Genomic DNA, 17576 nt, shown 5'->3' on the forward strand with positions numbered 1-17576 from the left:
GCGATAACGTCATTCTTTATTATCTGTATTTAATTTATATATCCGAGTTTTTGCAATTATTCATTTTATTTTAAATTGCTTCGATCGACTTTTCAATGAAAAGTATTTAAAGGCTTGAAGAGATTTTAGGAAAATTTGACCTTTCCTACGCCTTATTTTATAACGAAAACATTTTATTTAATTTTTTTTTTTTTTAAATTGCCAAAATATTTCAGTGGTCATAATTTGTGGCGATAGATTAGCACACAACGTAGAATTTATTCGGAAATTGTTGGTAATGAGATTTGAAGTTGATTTGCGTGTCGCGTAAGATGATTTATTGGATGACACGTTAATAACATTAAAATTAATGGCATACGTCGAATAAAATTTAATAGCCTTTCAATAGTTTAATTTTATCTTACGATATAATAATAATTCTATGCGTATATCGAGCTTGTTTGAGCGGTGCCCGAAGCCGTTGCAAATGACAAGTATTTTTTTATTTTTATAAGTACATTGTGTTTATTGATACTTTTATACCTTCCAATCTTATCTAAAAAATACTTTGTAATACAGAAAGTTGATATGTAAACAATCTTGTCGATATAACAAAGCGCACTCTCTCTTTTTTTTTTTTTTTTTTTTTTTTTTTTTTTTTTTTTTTTTTAAATCATATATTAAACAAGTGTGATATGAAGCTATAAACGATTGATTATCTTGATGCGATTGCGTTACTATTCGCATAAAATACATGGAAAATCAAAACATGCAGCTATTGTTCATTTGCACTAACAAAAATAAATGTATTGATTAGTACATGGAATTTTTGGTTAGCTCAATTATCATTAAGACGAAGGTATTAATTTATCTCAGAACATACGGAGAATGCAATAAAGTATTTTTCTATACAATAAAATAATAGTTTCATAATAGTTTTATAATAATATATCTATAATTAAGAGTACGTATTGTGATAGATAGACCTGCTGATTTTTCTCTCTCTCTCTCTCTCTCTCTCTCTCTCTCTCTCTCTTAAGTTTAATAATATTAAACGACCATAAAAAACTTAAGTCTATAATCAGAGTATTCTATGAATTTTGTAGTAAAATTTGCAATATTAGTGTTAAATCTTTTTTTATACCAATTATCAATGTATTCTATAGATAGTAAAATTCAACATTTATTATACTTCAAAGAAAATTTTGCCCTATTCTTCTCTTCTCTTTTAACGGTAATTTATATTTTTTTGTAATTTAATTTTTATTATTTGTTTACATAGTAGCGCAACGTATTTACATCGTTTTTCTAATTTTTACCATTAATGACTTAATTAATAGTAATATATTAATTTGAATGAAAATACGATAAAAATAAAATTGTATTTTTTTATTTATCTTTTAAATTAAATATACTCATAGAAATTTCAATTTTTCAGCTTAGAAAGTAATTGGAACATGCTTGACACCAAAAAAAAAAAAAAAAAACATATCTCTGGATATAAATTTGAATTATTAATTTAAATATGTAATTAATTTGTGATAACATCATAGAAGCACTTACTTTTGATTTAAATTGAAAAAATCAAGTATTTAATCGATGATAGTATATGTGCACGGCACTCTTTTCATTGTCACCTAGCACATACATATAATTAAAAATACTTTAGTTCATAAAATTTGAAAATTTGTTTTAAAATAAAAATTCGTATCGACAGATTTTTTAAAATTCAAGGTTGATTAAAAAAGTCTGTATATATATATATATATATATATATATATATATATATATATACAGACTTTTTTAATCGCAAAAAATAAAAAATAAAAGTACCTTACGTTCAAAGATAACCGAGAGATTTTATAAATTTTTCATCCTACATTATAAATTACTAAATCGGTTCGTTTTAATTTAGTGATAATTAATTTCTCACATTAAAATTATTTATTTACCCGATAGAGAATATATCTTAATATTTATTTTTATATAATCTTTATTTTTTTTTCTTTGTAGATAGAATTCAAAGACAACTAAATAATCGAAAATATTCAACATTACTAATTCAACAAATTTGATTTCGAATTTCATTTCTTCCGTATAATTAATGATCAATGCAATTATATTATTCGTGACACTCGCAAACATTTGAATGTTTAAAAATGACAATAAAAAGCGATTAACTTACAAAGTAGCCAGCTTAAAACAATTTATTAAATAATGATGAATTGTTTTTAAAATAGTGTCATTGCAATTTTTCGTCACAGAATTAATACCAAAGTACATGATGTTATGCATAAGCAGCCTTACATTATATGATCTTATATAAGAAATATTTTTCTCAAGGATAGTATTATATAGCATAAAAAACAGCCAAAATGAACATAATTTAAAACGACAAACTATACGTTATGTGTTTAATTGAATGAAAAAGTCTATTCCAGATAGGTAAAAACATACATTTTGCAATATGTAATAAATGTATATGCATATATTATTATTTTAATTTACTTATTTTATTTTAATCATGAATACTAGGAAGTTCGGGACAGTAATTTGCAAATAATTCATTTTCAATATCATCTATATTGTATAAATTCGTAGTAGTCATAAATTTATTTATTTATAGCATTATATATTTTTACAATATTTTACAATAATAATAATACGATATAAGTTATTTAGTGAAACAACATTACAAATAAATTATATAAAATTACAATTCAATTATTGGTCGTATATTATTATTTAATAACAATATAAGTTTGATTCTATTTTTATATTTACTATTCGCTCCCCCGTAAACTTCATCGAAATTGAATTTTTCATCTGTCGTCAATACACGTATAAGTAAATATATATTATATCACGTTTATTTTGTATATCGATTATTCTTCCTTCTTCCATTCATTTTCAAGGTTTTTATTCTTTGAGATTTGTAAATAATGTTCCGTTATCTCGATTTATGGTTATTTCTCATTTATATTTACTCTTATTTTAAATATTATTTAAGTATTATTTTTTTAAAGTGTTATTACATCAAATTATATTGGAATATCATATAATAGACACAACAATAAAATCTCTATAAAATAACATTAAAAAAAAAAAATTAATCAAATTTTATACATTTTTACAATAAATTATCGTTACACTTTTTTTTTTTTTTTTTTTTTTTTTGAATGAAATATTATCGCATAAATTTAGTTAATAAATAAAAATGTTTTAAAACGTATACGTCATAGAAAATCCAGTAAATTATATTAAAAATGAAAAATTTATAGATATGTACTACAAGTAAATATTTGATTTCTTACGTTTGCATAGATATATTTTTCCCAGAAATAATGTTACTATCAATTTTCACAATACAAAAAGTGATATTTGTTAAATTAAACATAAATTTTTATATGCAGTAGAATTTTAAATTCTCTTTGGACTTCTTCGTTTCATCTATAAATATTTAAGACTATAAAACACTGCTTTTTATACTTTCAGTTTTATTTATTATTATAAAGGAAGGACAATAATAAAATTAAATGAATTTTTTAATGATCCAAAAAAATAAGAAGAAGACATTTTACATATTTTAGCTTATGAATTTTAAAAGTACTAGTAAAAGTTTTATCATTATATATTGACGTCGTATGCAGCTGTTTGTTCAATTTCTACGCATTTTTCTTTTAATTTTGAAGTATTTAACATATTCCTTTAAAATACGAAATTATATTAACTGATAACTTTTCATTTGATGTTCATTTGCATAGAGATAAATTAAAAATAGTTTAGAAAATTCGTTTAAATTTACATATGCAAATATGAACACATGCAAATATAAATAAGAGCAGTACACGTGTGATTGTAAGTCGCAGGTAAATTTGAAAGAAAACTTTAAAAACAGCTAGCACAATATTAGATAAAATATTAGATAAAAAGGTATGTGGCTTAAATTTTTATTCTATTATGCCGAATCTTCTATAGATATTACATATAATTTTTATTGCAATAAATTTTGAAAATATCATAAAAAATTATTTACGTCTGTAAGATTCTGTGATATATCCATAAGTTATAAATATAAGTATAAATATAAATAGAGATTGTTTTATTCAAATGATCTTTCAATTATTATTGCATAATTATGTTTCTGTATTGTACGTGACATAGGAACTTGAAAAAATATATATGTTAATGAGTGATTAAGAATAATTATTATTGTATTTATTATTGAAATTTGAAATTGATCTGAAACTTTTATATCATTAATTATCATTCATACCAACAAATTTTAATAACTAAATAATAATTAAATGTATAGTGAGTGTAAAAAATATTTTTTCGAAATTATCGTAATGTAAATTTTTAGAAAAATTTAGTATAAGTAAAGTACAATGGAATTTTATTCATTTGACAATTATGTCCTTACGCGTTTTTCGCATAATTTATTTATTTTACGAAGAACTTTAAATATAAAATTTCCTTCTCTCTGTAATTATTATTTACAAAATACTTATTTACAGGGTATGGATAATTATAGCTAAAAATTATCAATTAGATAAATTATATTAATTTATGAATATGCAAAATAATGAATATTATGTTTTTTAAAATAATTATATTTGTTATTAAGTAGTTTATTTATTCGTGTATTAATTTAAAAATGATTATAGTAATCGAAACAATTATAACAATATACTTTAACAATTATACTTAATTTTTAGCATTATGCTGTTTTTTCAACATACAATCCATTTTAACATAATTTTCCTTACTTAGAAAGTTCAGTAAAAATAATATCTTTAGTTGCTTAAAAAAAGGACATTTCAAGTAATTGAAGATTATGTAGAGAACATTGCAACATATTTGAGTAAAAGCTTACGATGTCAGGAAACAGCTTTTTCAAAAATAATTCTCAATTTATAAAAATAATATGTTAATAGCATGAATATCAAATAATCAATATTTTTATATTTACTTTATAATTTATCTCAAATTATGGCTAAATTTCAGTGCTTAATTATTTAATTATTAAGATTTTTAATATGTATACATTGATGTAAAAAATTTTAATTTTTATAAAATTTATAAATTATACTAACAATATTTTTAATACGATATTTATTTAGTAATAATAAGACAAGCATACGAGATTTGCTTTTTTAATACAAAAATTGTTTGTTATTTGATGGATAGATTTATCATTGTCGAATATATTGTTTGTGCTATTGTTATAATTTGAATTAGTTAAAAAATTGATTTCTGTCTTTCTATGAATATGAATTGTCTAATAGATGATATAGAAATGTATGTACATTTCATATTAATATAACTAATGATATTTAGTTCTACAAAAATACTTATACTTTTTAAAGAAAAAAAAAATATTTTCATACAATCGATGAAAGTAAAATGAACCGCATTGCAGACAAATTTTCATTTCCTCGATTGCAATTGGGTTCTTATTTTCAATGACGTACATCTGATACTGGTAAGGTAGCAATCTACGTTCAAGTAATTAATCTTGACGGATTTTGAGTTTGAAATTAAAATAAAATTCATAAACTTGCATGAAATTTTTATTTAAAAACTCTTAGTAAATTATTATCATTTTGACACACTGTAACAAATTTTTTGGTATATTTTTTTTGACGATTTCGCTACTACTAGAATAATGTTTCGTTGAAGCTTAAATCAATTACAATTAGATTTGATTTGTATGGGTAGAAGGACAGGAATCTTTTGCATTCACAAAGCAGTGTTCATTAGCAAATATTCAAAAAAAAAAAAAAAAAGAAAAAAATGTTATAATTTATTAGAAAGTACAAATAACTTTCAACTTGTAAGTATTATTATTAATATAGATATAGATAGGGCTACTCTCCATGTAAATGATAGTTGCTCAGCTTATGTTTTCGATACGTATTTCATCCCGAATAAGCTTGTCTAGGAAAGTGCACAAAGGAAGCTACATAGTTGGTCATTTATGTCCAGTTAAGAACACCCGTGGAATTTAAATGCGCATGTCATTTTACTTTACATCCTCTTTCTCTGTTCTTTTTACTTTTAACGCACGCGCTTATATAGTACTTACATACGTAATTGTCCTTATTGTATGTTGTAAACTGTTGTGTCGTGCTTTGTCGTTGCATACTTTTGTTGCCGATTCCTTTTTCCTCGTTTCCTGATATTCTATGCATTTTATTCAAGAAGTAAGTGCTATCGATACCTTTTCCAATTCTTCTAAATTACTCCAATTACATTTCATTTGTCCTCCGTTACAAAATAATGAGAACTATTGCCTTTTTAATATTTCTCAGGATATAATGTATGGATATGTTGCAGCTAATATTATTAGAAACTGAAATAATATTATTATGTACCATTATATTGTTATTTGCATATAACAATCAACTTCTAAAATAAGAAATAATTATGTCATATTATTTGTATAGTAAAAGGATTTGTTAATAATAATTCATTTACAGAGACATTGTTTAAAAGCTAATAATACACGTTGAGAGACATAAAGTTGTATATTTTATTTAATCAGTAAATATTAGCTGAACATCAAGTTACGGCTTTTTAAATTTACCGATAGTCAATATTTTTTAATTGAATATTAATAACCATTAATTATTAAATTAATTACTAAAATTTAAAATTTCATCGAGTAGTTTAAGCAAATTTATTTGATGAAACATAATCAATATTATTCTTTTTTAATTATAAAAATAATTGTAAAGCATAATTGACACACTGCCTTCTAAATCAAGCAATATGGATAAAAGAAACACTTTTTGCAAAAAGTTTACTTTTTACTGCATTTGTATGTAAGTAATATTATTTATTTATTAAAATTAATCAAATTTATGGGATAAAAAAAATTGATAAAATAAATCAAATTTGTTAAAGTGAAATCGGCAGTTTATGCTAACAATATTTTTGCGTTCCATGTGTCTTCATTACTTCCCTTCTTAATGATTTCTAACTACGTAATACTCGATCAATTCTTCGGTAATCTTTATCCGTGTCTAATTATTTCTCTCGTTAGAATGAAAAGAAAACTTACGTATATGGAAAAGCAAATGGATAAAATTGATTATTTTCCACGGGTATTGTACCCAAAATATTCACATCCTCTGACATGTTTTTGACACTTTCATTCCTGGCAGTTTTTCAATGTGTACTATGTAAAATTAACGATTCAACATTTTATGAATAAGTAAAACTATTCTCGTTTTGTACTTAAAATTTAGTTAATATCTATGGCGATTAGAAATGGCGAAATATAATTACAATTTTTAATTTTTGATATTTGTTGTCAGAATTTCAGAATGATAAGGTATTGGGATTGAACTAGCAGTTACATTTTATTTTCTTTATTTTATTTTATTTAAAATATTATTTGTGCTACTTTAATTTATAAACACTTAAGAAGTATAAATTAATAAATATAGTAATACGTATAAATAAATATAATAGTAATATTATTATTATTGTTGTTGTTGTTGTTGTTGTTGTTGTTGTTGTTGTTGTTGTTGTTGTTGTTGTTGTTGTTGTTGTTGTTGTTGTTGTTGTTGTTGTTGTTGTTGTTGTTGTTGTTGTTGTTGTTGTTGTTGTTGTTGTTGTTGTTGTTGTTGTTGTTGTTGTTGTTGTTGTTGTTGTTGTTGTTGTTGTTGTTGTTGTTGTTGTTGTTGTTGTTGTTGTTGTTGTTGTTGTTGTTGTTGTTGTTGTTGTTGTTGTTGTTGTTGTTGTTGTTGTTGTTGTTGTTGTTGTTGTTGTTGTTGTTGTTGTTGTTGTTGTTGTTGTTGTTGTTGTTGTTGTTGTTGTTGTTGTTGTTGTTGTTGTTGTTGTTGTTGTTGTTGTTGTTGTTGTTGTTGTTGTTGTTGTTGTTGTTGTTGTTGTTGTTGTTGTTGTTGTTGTTGTTGTTGTTGTTGTTGTTGTTGTTGTTGTTGTTGTTGTTGTTGTTGTTGTTGTTGTTGTTGTTGTTGTTGTTGTTGTTGTTGTTGTTGTTGTTGTTGTTGTTGTTGTTGTTGTTGTTGTTGTTGTTGTTGTTGTTGTTGTTGTTATTATTATTATTATTATTATTATTATTATTATTATTATTATTATTATTATTATAGTAATTAATAAATAGTTTTAATGTTTATTGTTTTCATAATTATTTTAATGGGAATAACTTGTTAAGATGTAATCTATACGTCTGCAGAAAAGCAATTATGTATTTAGTAATCGAACGAAACACATCATCGTACATTGTATTTATGCTTAACTTAATTTTATTACAAAAACTATTATTGATTAATCATTTAAATTTTAAACTGTCGCGCAAAACATGAAATTTTTCTTCATCTTACAATAAGACATTTAAAAATTTCTTTGATTTAATTAAAAAATGATCATGCTTTATCTTCAAAATCTTTGATATTTTAATCTATAATGAAACTTTACATTTAGCGAATTATAATTAAAATTAACTAGATCTAATTATACGTGTAATATAAAAGATTATGTTTTAAGATTTTTAACATTATTATACGCATTTGTAATATTTTCTGTTTTTATTATGTGAAATAACTTTTTGCGTGGTTACTTTCATTTCATGTATTCTCAGTTTTGATTTATATGTACGTTAAAATAACAATAATATTATTATTTCATGATTTATCTGATTGTGTAACTTTGTTTGGAGATGATTAGGTTATTTTTTTATATATTCATATGTTCACAATATGTAATTTTTAAATCCGACCTTACCATTTTCTCTATTGCTATTATGTAAATCATCGATCATACTATAAGTTTGTAAATAAAAATTTTTAAAAACGTATACAACTAATCAAATTCTTAAAAAAAAAAATTTATATATATATATATATATATATATATATATATATATATATATATATATAGAGAGAGAGAGAGAGAGAGAGAGAGAGAGTTATTTTATGTTAAGATTCATCGTTAGTTTAATTAACACGTACATAAATTAAATTTTCATTTAAATTGTTTATGCATTACAATGAATTAAATATAATTTTGACGAGCGTTCGAATGTTATAAAGCGCATGAGTAAAAATGGACTTACTTTATTAAATAATAAATAGCAGGAGAATATCTATTTTAAAAAATATTGAAAACATTTTCCAGTATTCATCTGTAGGTGTAATGTATACAGTGAAGTGAATATCCGGTCTGTGCGCTACGGAAGGACGAAGAGGCAACGCCTATCGAAGCATTATCAACCAAAAAGGTTTTTGGAAATGCAACGTTCATAATAGGCATCCGTAATGCTTGTTTTTTCAAGAAAGGCATTTGACTGATTTTATGTGGTCATTCGCTGTGACAATGAATGAAGCTTGTCACTTCATTAATACGACAGTTTTACAATGATCCTGGATTTACGATAAGAAAACAAATAATTAATTAAATAATGTATAATGATTTATATATTTAATACAAATATTTGTACTTATACGCCATAAATGTCGTATTACTTTAAATACATTGTATTTTTATGTAAAAAAAAACGCATTATCATTTATCATCACCTATGTATAATAATTTTTTTTTTTTTTTTTTTTTTAATATGTGCGACACAATAAATTAAGAAGAGCTTTCAAGAAGTTTATTTTCATAAATAATTTTATGAATTATGTATTTATTTTTTAAAATAATGGTAAAAATATAAAACTACAATTGTAATATAATTGTCAAGTATAGATTAAAGAAGCTTGAAATTGAAAATTTAAATTCAAAGCATTTGATGAAACACTTTGGTCATACCGATTTAATATATCACATATATTATATTAACATTTTTTGAGCTTATTTAAAGAGTAATAAAATAAGCATTACTAAATTCGTATGCTCGGAAGTGTATTTCTGATAGTGCAAAGCTTAAATACTTTATGTACACAAAACTGAACAAATATTCGAAATTTAACGTTGCACAAGTTTTAATGCATAAATTTTTCCTATTCAATTATTGTTATGTCTATTTAAACTTACATAAAAACGTATATGCACATTATGTATGCATACGTGAAAGACGTAAGGTATGAGATAAATTAAGAATGACAGTTATAATAATTTCGAAATGCTCAATGATTATCTCAATCATATGTAATGCCTTATCATAGTTACCTAATAGATAATAATATCGTACACACGTACAAGTACTTAATGGGAAACTTTATACATTAATAGATAGATTAAGCAAAACTAGTTTTTATTTATATACAATTAATAATTGTAATTATTCTATTACTTGTAAAAGCAGTTAATTTTGTAAATATTTCAACAACAAAAAAAAAAAAAAAATTGACATGCTGCTTTTAATGGAATTAATTTTTTGTGCACATTGAAAAGTATTTCGGAAAATGATAGGAGGTTTCGTTATAACGATCTTTTCATGCCATAAACTAACAATTATTATATGCAAAATAGATAAGGATGTAAAAAAGAAAAAGAAACAAAAAAAAAAAAAAAGAGACCAAGAATAACCATTTGCAGTTTAAGCGCGTTAGCAACATTATCAGTTATGTGCTTGCCCTTGGGATTTAGTGGAAGGCGTATATACATATCGAAAAGACCGACTATCGTCATGCGTTATAAACTGATAAGGTAATCGGTTCTGGAACTAATGCTTTTGAAAACCTCCCAAGTCCACGTATTATTGTTACGTTTTTATATCGCTGCAAGCACACGTCCTCGTTCTTTTATCTTTTGTAAAAATTAGAAATTAAAAATTATTTACAGACCAAAAACGCTAAATTTTGCTAAATAAGGTTTTTTATTATTATTATTATCGATCCTTACTTCAAATATATTACAAATCACTATCGGACACTACCGAAAGAAGTACAATTATCGTTCGTGCATTTATTATTTACATAATAAAATTATAAGTTAGCTTTACTCCGATACATTTCAATTTAATTCTATTTATATTAAGAATTCTCGGATGTTCATGTTTGGAATCTATTGTTTATTATTTCAATCTATTGGAATATTGGAATATCATAAATTATTGGGGGGGGGGGGGGGGGGGGGGGAAAGAAAAAAAAAAATTATATACTTTTTTGTGAATTAGATAATAGAGAGAATATTTTATTACCTTTTCTTTGGTTTCCAGCATAGCGACCCCAAAGAAGATAGGTCAAACATTATTTAAATAGAAGCATAATAAATTCTAAGAATCCCTTATGGCTACATACTTTGCAAGCTTGTATTTATTTATTATTTTTTTTTTTAAGAAAAGGATTCGGTTCGTTTGAGTAATTTGAATAAAAATATCTTTCGCACTTCATTCCTTCAATTTATAAATAAAATGTATTTAGAATATATATATATATATATATATATATATATACATACATATATACATATGTAGTATGTATATTTTCGTAATTTATGAAACTCCGTTTTTAATAAGTATTTTTAATGCCGCATTGATTACCTATTAAAGTATTAATTTATTAATCGATCATTTTATAATTATAATTTTACGATTTTCAATTGAAATATAAATATTGTCATACCGATCGCGTGGATGAATTTAATGGGAGAATTAAGCATTTACCGATAGAGAAGCCATGGAGAAAATCCAAAGAGCTACGACTTCAACCAGAGAAACTAATATTGCAGAAAAATCGCCTCTCGGACTCGTGAATCAACACCGATGACTCTCCGTTGTACTTGTCTCGCAAAAACAGAAATCGCTGACTGCGTCGCAATTTCATTAGCGCTTTATAACGCAGACAGCAATGTTACTCTGTCCTTCTTTCTCGGCTTCGAAACGACGTGTACTTAAATGACAGTTAAGAATCTTTGTTCGTAACAAAGTTAGCGAGGTTCGCCGAAATGTCGACTAAGTGGCATTTGATAAAATACTGTCCGTTCGGCAAGAGAGCCAAGGAGAAGAGCCATGCCGGCCGGCTTCATCGGGTTCATTGACATGAAATCATTCGTCTCGAGTCGCTCCGTTCACAGGTTCGCTGCGCCGTACATTCACGTGAGGCGTTGCGGCGTGTTGTCAGTGTAGGCGTTGGAATGACCCAAAAGAGAGTGGAGAGCGGAGAGAGAGAGAGAGAGAGAGAGAGAGAGAGAGAGTCTCTCATTTCGTGAGAAGAAATTTTCATCTTTGGGTGATGCTGTACAATGGCGTATTGCTGTGAGCATATTGATGAGATGGTCGCTCGTATTTGATTACGTGTTGGTGGATGATTGAAGCGATGCTTAAAAAAAAAAACACGATGCAGCCAATATATGATATTGGTGTGTGTGACTCATATCATATGCCAATATATGATGCATCCATAAATCATAATCCATAAATGAAAAATTCATCCTTCATTAAAAATGTTAAAAAAAAACAAAAACAAGTGATCGTAATGTAATTGTAGTATTATTTTTCCATAATATGTAGCCTATTGCATTGCTCTCGCTAGGCTAAAAAATATAAATTAATGGTTTTAAAGAAAGTTACGTTATTGATGTTCGAATGGGCTTGGTAATAAAAAGAAATAATTATTGTACGAATTTGAATAATTACTCTGTTTAAGAAACATTATTATCTACATAAGAAAATTGATATTCAACATTTAAGATATTAGATAAGGAGGTCCGAGTTTTTTGTATAATCTCATTCGACCATTAGGTTACGGATTACGTTGTGGATTACGTTGAATAGGACTAATAATGATTATTACATTACGTTATTATTTTAAACCATGTTATTTATTTATTTATTTTTTTTTCTTTTCTTTTTTCTTTTCTGTTATATGTTAACAGTAATTTCGTAAATTGGTGATAATAATTTATTATCTAAATCTTGCGATTAAGATGGAAAATATCCTGCGCCTGATGACAATAGAATATTAAAATGAATACTTATTATTATGCTTAAATGAAATATTAATTTGGAATATAAAATTGACCAAATTATGGAGCTTCGCGTACTTGACCGTAAGTTGACGCTGTAAAGGATACACATCACATCGTCGGGGTGGAAAAACTTTAAGCTTCTTTCACAATGAATGTACTGTATACAGTTACTTTAATATACTTTTGAGGTATAGTTGCGGTAGCACCACGAGTGAACCTTAACGCTTGGGTTCCAACGATAAAAACAGCGAAAATTAAATAATTAATTGAGTCACAGTTAATTTTTCTACTAAACGTTAATTATTATGTATATTACGAATATTCCATTGGGTAATATATTGAAAGCTTATTCGGTAGTCTTGATATTATTGATTAGGAAGAACGATTTTCTAACGTTACAACACACGCGTGTCTGTTTTCAGAAGACGAAGGCGTCTTACCAGCCGATGATTTTTTAGAGGCTCTAAGCTCTGATTTGGAAATACCACTGCTGTTAAATGGTGAAAGTTCTCCGGGTTACGACGAAAGTCCGGATGAGATCATGAAAAATGCTCTCGAAGCACAGACAATGCAGACGCTCGAGGACATTGACCTTGGTTTCATGCAGGTGGACAAGAACGACGATTTTGCAGATTATTTTTCGTTAAGTCAGTTATCGTTTTTTTTTTGTTTTTTTTTTGTTTTTATATAATTCTTCATATTGTAAAGCGTATAGAAAATTATATACCAGATTTTTTTAGTAGATGAGATGACAGTTGTTGGTAAAAATGTAAAAACAGAGCCAAAGAGTCCACAAACACAACTTCCACCTTCACCTAGCCCCAGTCAATCCGAATCATCCAGTGGATCTGAGTGGCAAAACGAGGCCTTGAATATAATACAAAACGACAAGGTTTGTAATTAAACGATTTCTTCGTTATTAATATAATTCTTTTAATTTATTTTAGTTAATTTTAATAAAAATAATGTACTATGTTATTTATTTTGAAATTATATGGTTTTTGTATTATTTATATACAATTGATTTTCATCTTTATTTGAACAATGATTAATTACAAAAGATTATGTTTTTATCTAAGGAGTAAGTCATAACAATAAATAATATAAATATAAAATATGAATAAAATAAAAGCAGACAATGAAATTGGTTGCAAAATTAGTTATTCAATAAAACAGTTTTTTTATGTAACTGAAAACAATCGGTCATATTTTTAAATTAAAGTCGTCGATTTTAAGTATAATATAAAAACAAATTCTGGAGATTATTATTTCGTATAAGCTAGCAGTGCATATTTATTATTGTTATATATTGTTTTAATATTATATTATTGTTTTACTTGATTTTTTAAATTCTAGTTTGCTTTGGAAACACCTCCAATATCTCCACCTCATAATGAATCGCCACCGATATCACCTCAATCAACACAAAATAACCCATCTGTCTTACATCCAATAAAATTGATGCCACTCAATTCTCTTAATATTAAAGATAATGTAACACAAAAATTTTTACTATCTAATAGTAATCCAGCTAAGCGTATTTGCATTCAACCAAAACTTGAAAATTCATTAACAAAGGGTTGGTTATTAAGTCGTTTAAAGGATTATTATAATTATAATATTATTATATTTGTGTTTCGTTGTAAACTTAACAAAGACAATCATATATTTTGTTTGAATAGAAACTCCACGGAAAACAATTGTTTTAAGTGCTCAAGATTTCGCCGCACTTACCCAAAGGGTAAAGCAAAATAGCACAGCTCAGCCGCTGAAAGTTCAAGCATTACCACTGAGTAGAAACGTTAAACTTCAAAATCAACTAAACATTTTACCCATTCAACCAGTTAAAGCAAATACAAACACAACTTATCAACAAAACAATCAAGTCAAGATTATGAATGGTATTCATAATATTCAAATTCACTCGACAAGCCCAACTGTTACCGTACCAGCTAATGCCAACATAAATAACGATATTAAATCATCTGTACCTCTAGCAGTTAAAAAAGAAAATTCAACTTGCCCATCTATAGTAATTAAGAACGATGTACCTATATGTCCACCCATTGTAATTAAAAAGGAAAGTAATAATTGTTCACCGATTGTTATAAAGAATGAATTTCCAGAATTTATTGATATTCATGATCGCCAAGATTGTGAAATTAAAGCGTTGAAACGACAGCAACGAATGATTAAAAATAGAGAGTCCGCGTGTTTATCGCGCAAGAAAAAAAAGGAATACGTTACATCTTTAGAAAATCAAATCATTGAATTACAGGATCATAATCGTCGATTACAAACGGTAATATTTGTATACCCTATTATTAAAACTTTTATGCAATTATTATATACGACTTGAAAATTTATGATTAATTATAGGAAAATACTGAATTGCGTAAGCGATTGTCCGAAGTAAATGATATAAATGGAAGCAAATTTCCTAATTCAAATTATGGGATTAATAAAAAAAACACTGCAATATTATTAGCCATGATTTTCATGGTCTCTCTTAATGTCGGGAGCTTAGGGTGAGTTTAATTATAATAATTGATTTATCAATATTCGCAAGACATTCAATATGACAAACTAAAATTGTTTTCTTATATATAAATATTATCAATACTTTGATAAATGTGTTTTATGGATAATAGAATTAACGTATAAGAAATTAATAAACATTATTTCTAGTAAAAAATACTAATGGGCGAAGAAAAATTGTTTAAACGACTTATTATTCTATATAAGAAATATAATAACTATAATCGCACTATTTAATTTCATGCATTTTATAAAGAATCGCATCTTTTCCTAAATATATTCGTGATTTATTACAAAATTTAAATGAATGTAAATTAAATATTTATTTTATATAGCATGTTAATCCATACATTTGTAACAAATATTATTTCTTTTTTTTTTTTTTTTATATTTCAGAGGTGTATTCAATCAAAAACGACAACCACTAGAGGATTTACAAAGTCGTATACCCCCGATATCAGTAACAAATGTAAGGCATAGTAGAACTTTACTATGGTCGAATTCAGACGATGACAGCACAGAGTCGAAAGAACGGTTTAACGATACTTTATCGACCCATCATCCTATGTGTCCGATGCACATAAATCTCACGGAGTCTATTAGATTAGATTTCGAGCTCAGACGATGGATAGGTGGTGAACCCGATCGCGAAAATTGGACTAAGCCATGGAAAACAGATCTCGATATTAAATCTCTCAAGGAGATGTTGAATATTAGATCTTATAATGTAAAGGACAAGTCAGGCTCAAGCAACTTAAGGTTGCCGTTAAAAAGAGTATCGCGCCGAAGAAAGATTAAGAGTAGTCAAGTGAATGACATGTCGCCGACCAATATCAATGCTGTACAATTATTCTCTCCATTGCTGCAGGAACACGCTAAGCTGTTTGATGCTTTAGGCCGAAGGGATGATACTTTTTATGTAGTTTGGTTTACAGGCGAACATCTGCTACTGCCAGCTTCAAGAAAAAATAGTACATCTAGACCAAAAATGTCCTTAATACTACCCGCTGTCCCAGTCAATGGTAAATTTTATGATTAAATTTTAACAATTAACCATAATACATCAATTAGTATATCTTTTATCAATATATTTTGTGATTCTAAGAAATGAACATTTTTTTAATTTAAAAAAAGAAATGGTATTCTGCGATTCTAAGAAAAAGATTTTTAAAAAAGGTATCCTGTCATTCTGGAGAAAAAGATTAAAAAAAAAAAAAAAAAAAAAAAAAAACAACTCGTTAATCTTGTTTTGAACATTTTATAGGACATATTACGTATGATGGAAATGCTGTATTTGTGATAGTTAAAAATAAAAAAATTAAAAAAAAAAAAAAAAAAAAAAAAAAAAAATGAAAAATGTCTTTATAAAAATAATCACTATTAATATGAATTTTTAGGATCATATTATTCCACTCCACCAAATCATGTGACAATGATGCAAATTGATTGTGAAGTAACCAATACACAACTACTTCATCTTGAGGAAGCTATAATACCAAAGCATCTGAGAAATCAACATCAGTCTGAAAGTAATTTACCCAAGGATCGTAGTACAGTAATGTCCGACAGAACAATGAATATTACGAAAAATTATAAACCTTACTTTCTAAAAGACAGTGGCACAAATTCGCTACATAATGATAGTTTCAAGACTATGTATGCTTCTGAAGAAAAAAATTATGCTAACGATGTAGCTTATTTAACAAAAGAAAGATTTAACAATTATTTCCATCTTGACGATCCAAAGTACAAATCTTTCTTGAGCAAAGTTAAAAAAGAAAATTAGAAAATTTAAAAATCAAACAAGGTTTAAAGAGAAAGACTAACTTAATCATAGAATCGACAAATATTTCGGAATAAAATAAAACGTTTTACATTGTAATAGAATTTTAATATAAACGCCATATTTATAAAAGACAAAAGGCTGTGTAAAATAGTATAATGCTCATTGAAAGTAAGAATATTATATGAAGTATGGAAGTATGCTAAATCATAAAGAATTATCGATATTAAGGAATCTAAAATACTGCAATTTGTAAATTATTACTTAATGAACATAGATAATATTTGTCTACTTTTATATTAAGTTTATATAATAGAAGTTTGTAAATCAAGTTTGACAGTCAAAAAATCAATATACATAACTTCATACTTTAAATAATAAAAATACGTGT

The 17576-nt window shown here is 26.0% G+C and overlaps 1 protein-coding gene across 1 annotated transcript in view; it reads left to right on the forward strand.

The window, feature by feature from the left end:
* The window catches only part of Atf6 (bZIP_ATF6 domain-containing protein ATf6), an 18077-nt gene extending 889 nt beyond the window's left edge, over positions 1-17188 (forward strand). The window contains exons 2-8 of the mRNA XM_011502335.1: positions 13287-13511; positions 13605-13756; positions 14221-14443; positions 14547-15166; positions 15244-15392; positions 15799-16424; positions 16800-17188. Of these exons, the coding sequence (XP_011500637.1) occupies positions 13287-13511; positions 13605-13756; positions 14221-14443; positions 14547-15166; positions 15244-15392; positions 15799-16424; positions 16800-17188 (2384 nt within the window). The remainder of the gene's footprint in view (positions 1-13286; positions 13512-13604; positions 13757-14220; positions 14444-14546; positions 15167-15243; positions 15393-15798; positions 16425-16799) is intronic.
* Positions 17189-17576: the final 388 nt, after the last annotated feature.

The sequence above is a fragment of the Ceratosolen solmsi genome, unplaced genomic scaffold (genome assembly GCF_000503995.2).
Source record: "Ceratosolen solmsi marchali unplaced genomic scaffold, CerSol_1.0 scaffold31, whole genome shotgun sequence".
Taxonomy (NCBI): Eukaryota; Metazoa; Arthropoda; class Insecta; order Hymenoptera; family Agaonidae; genus Ceratosolen; species Ceratosolen solmsi.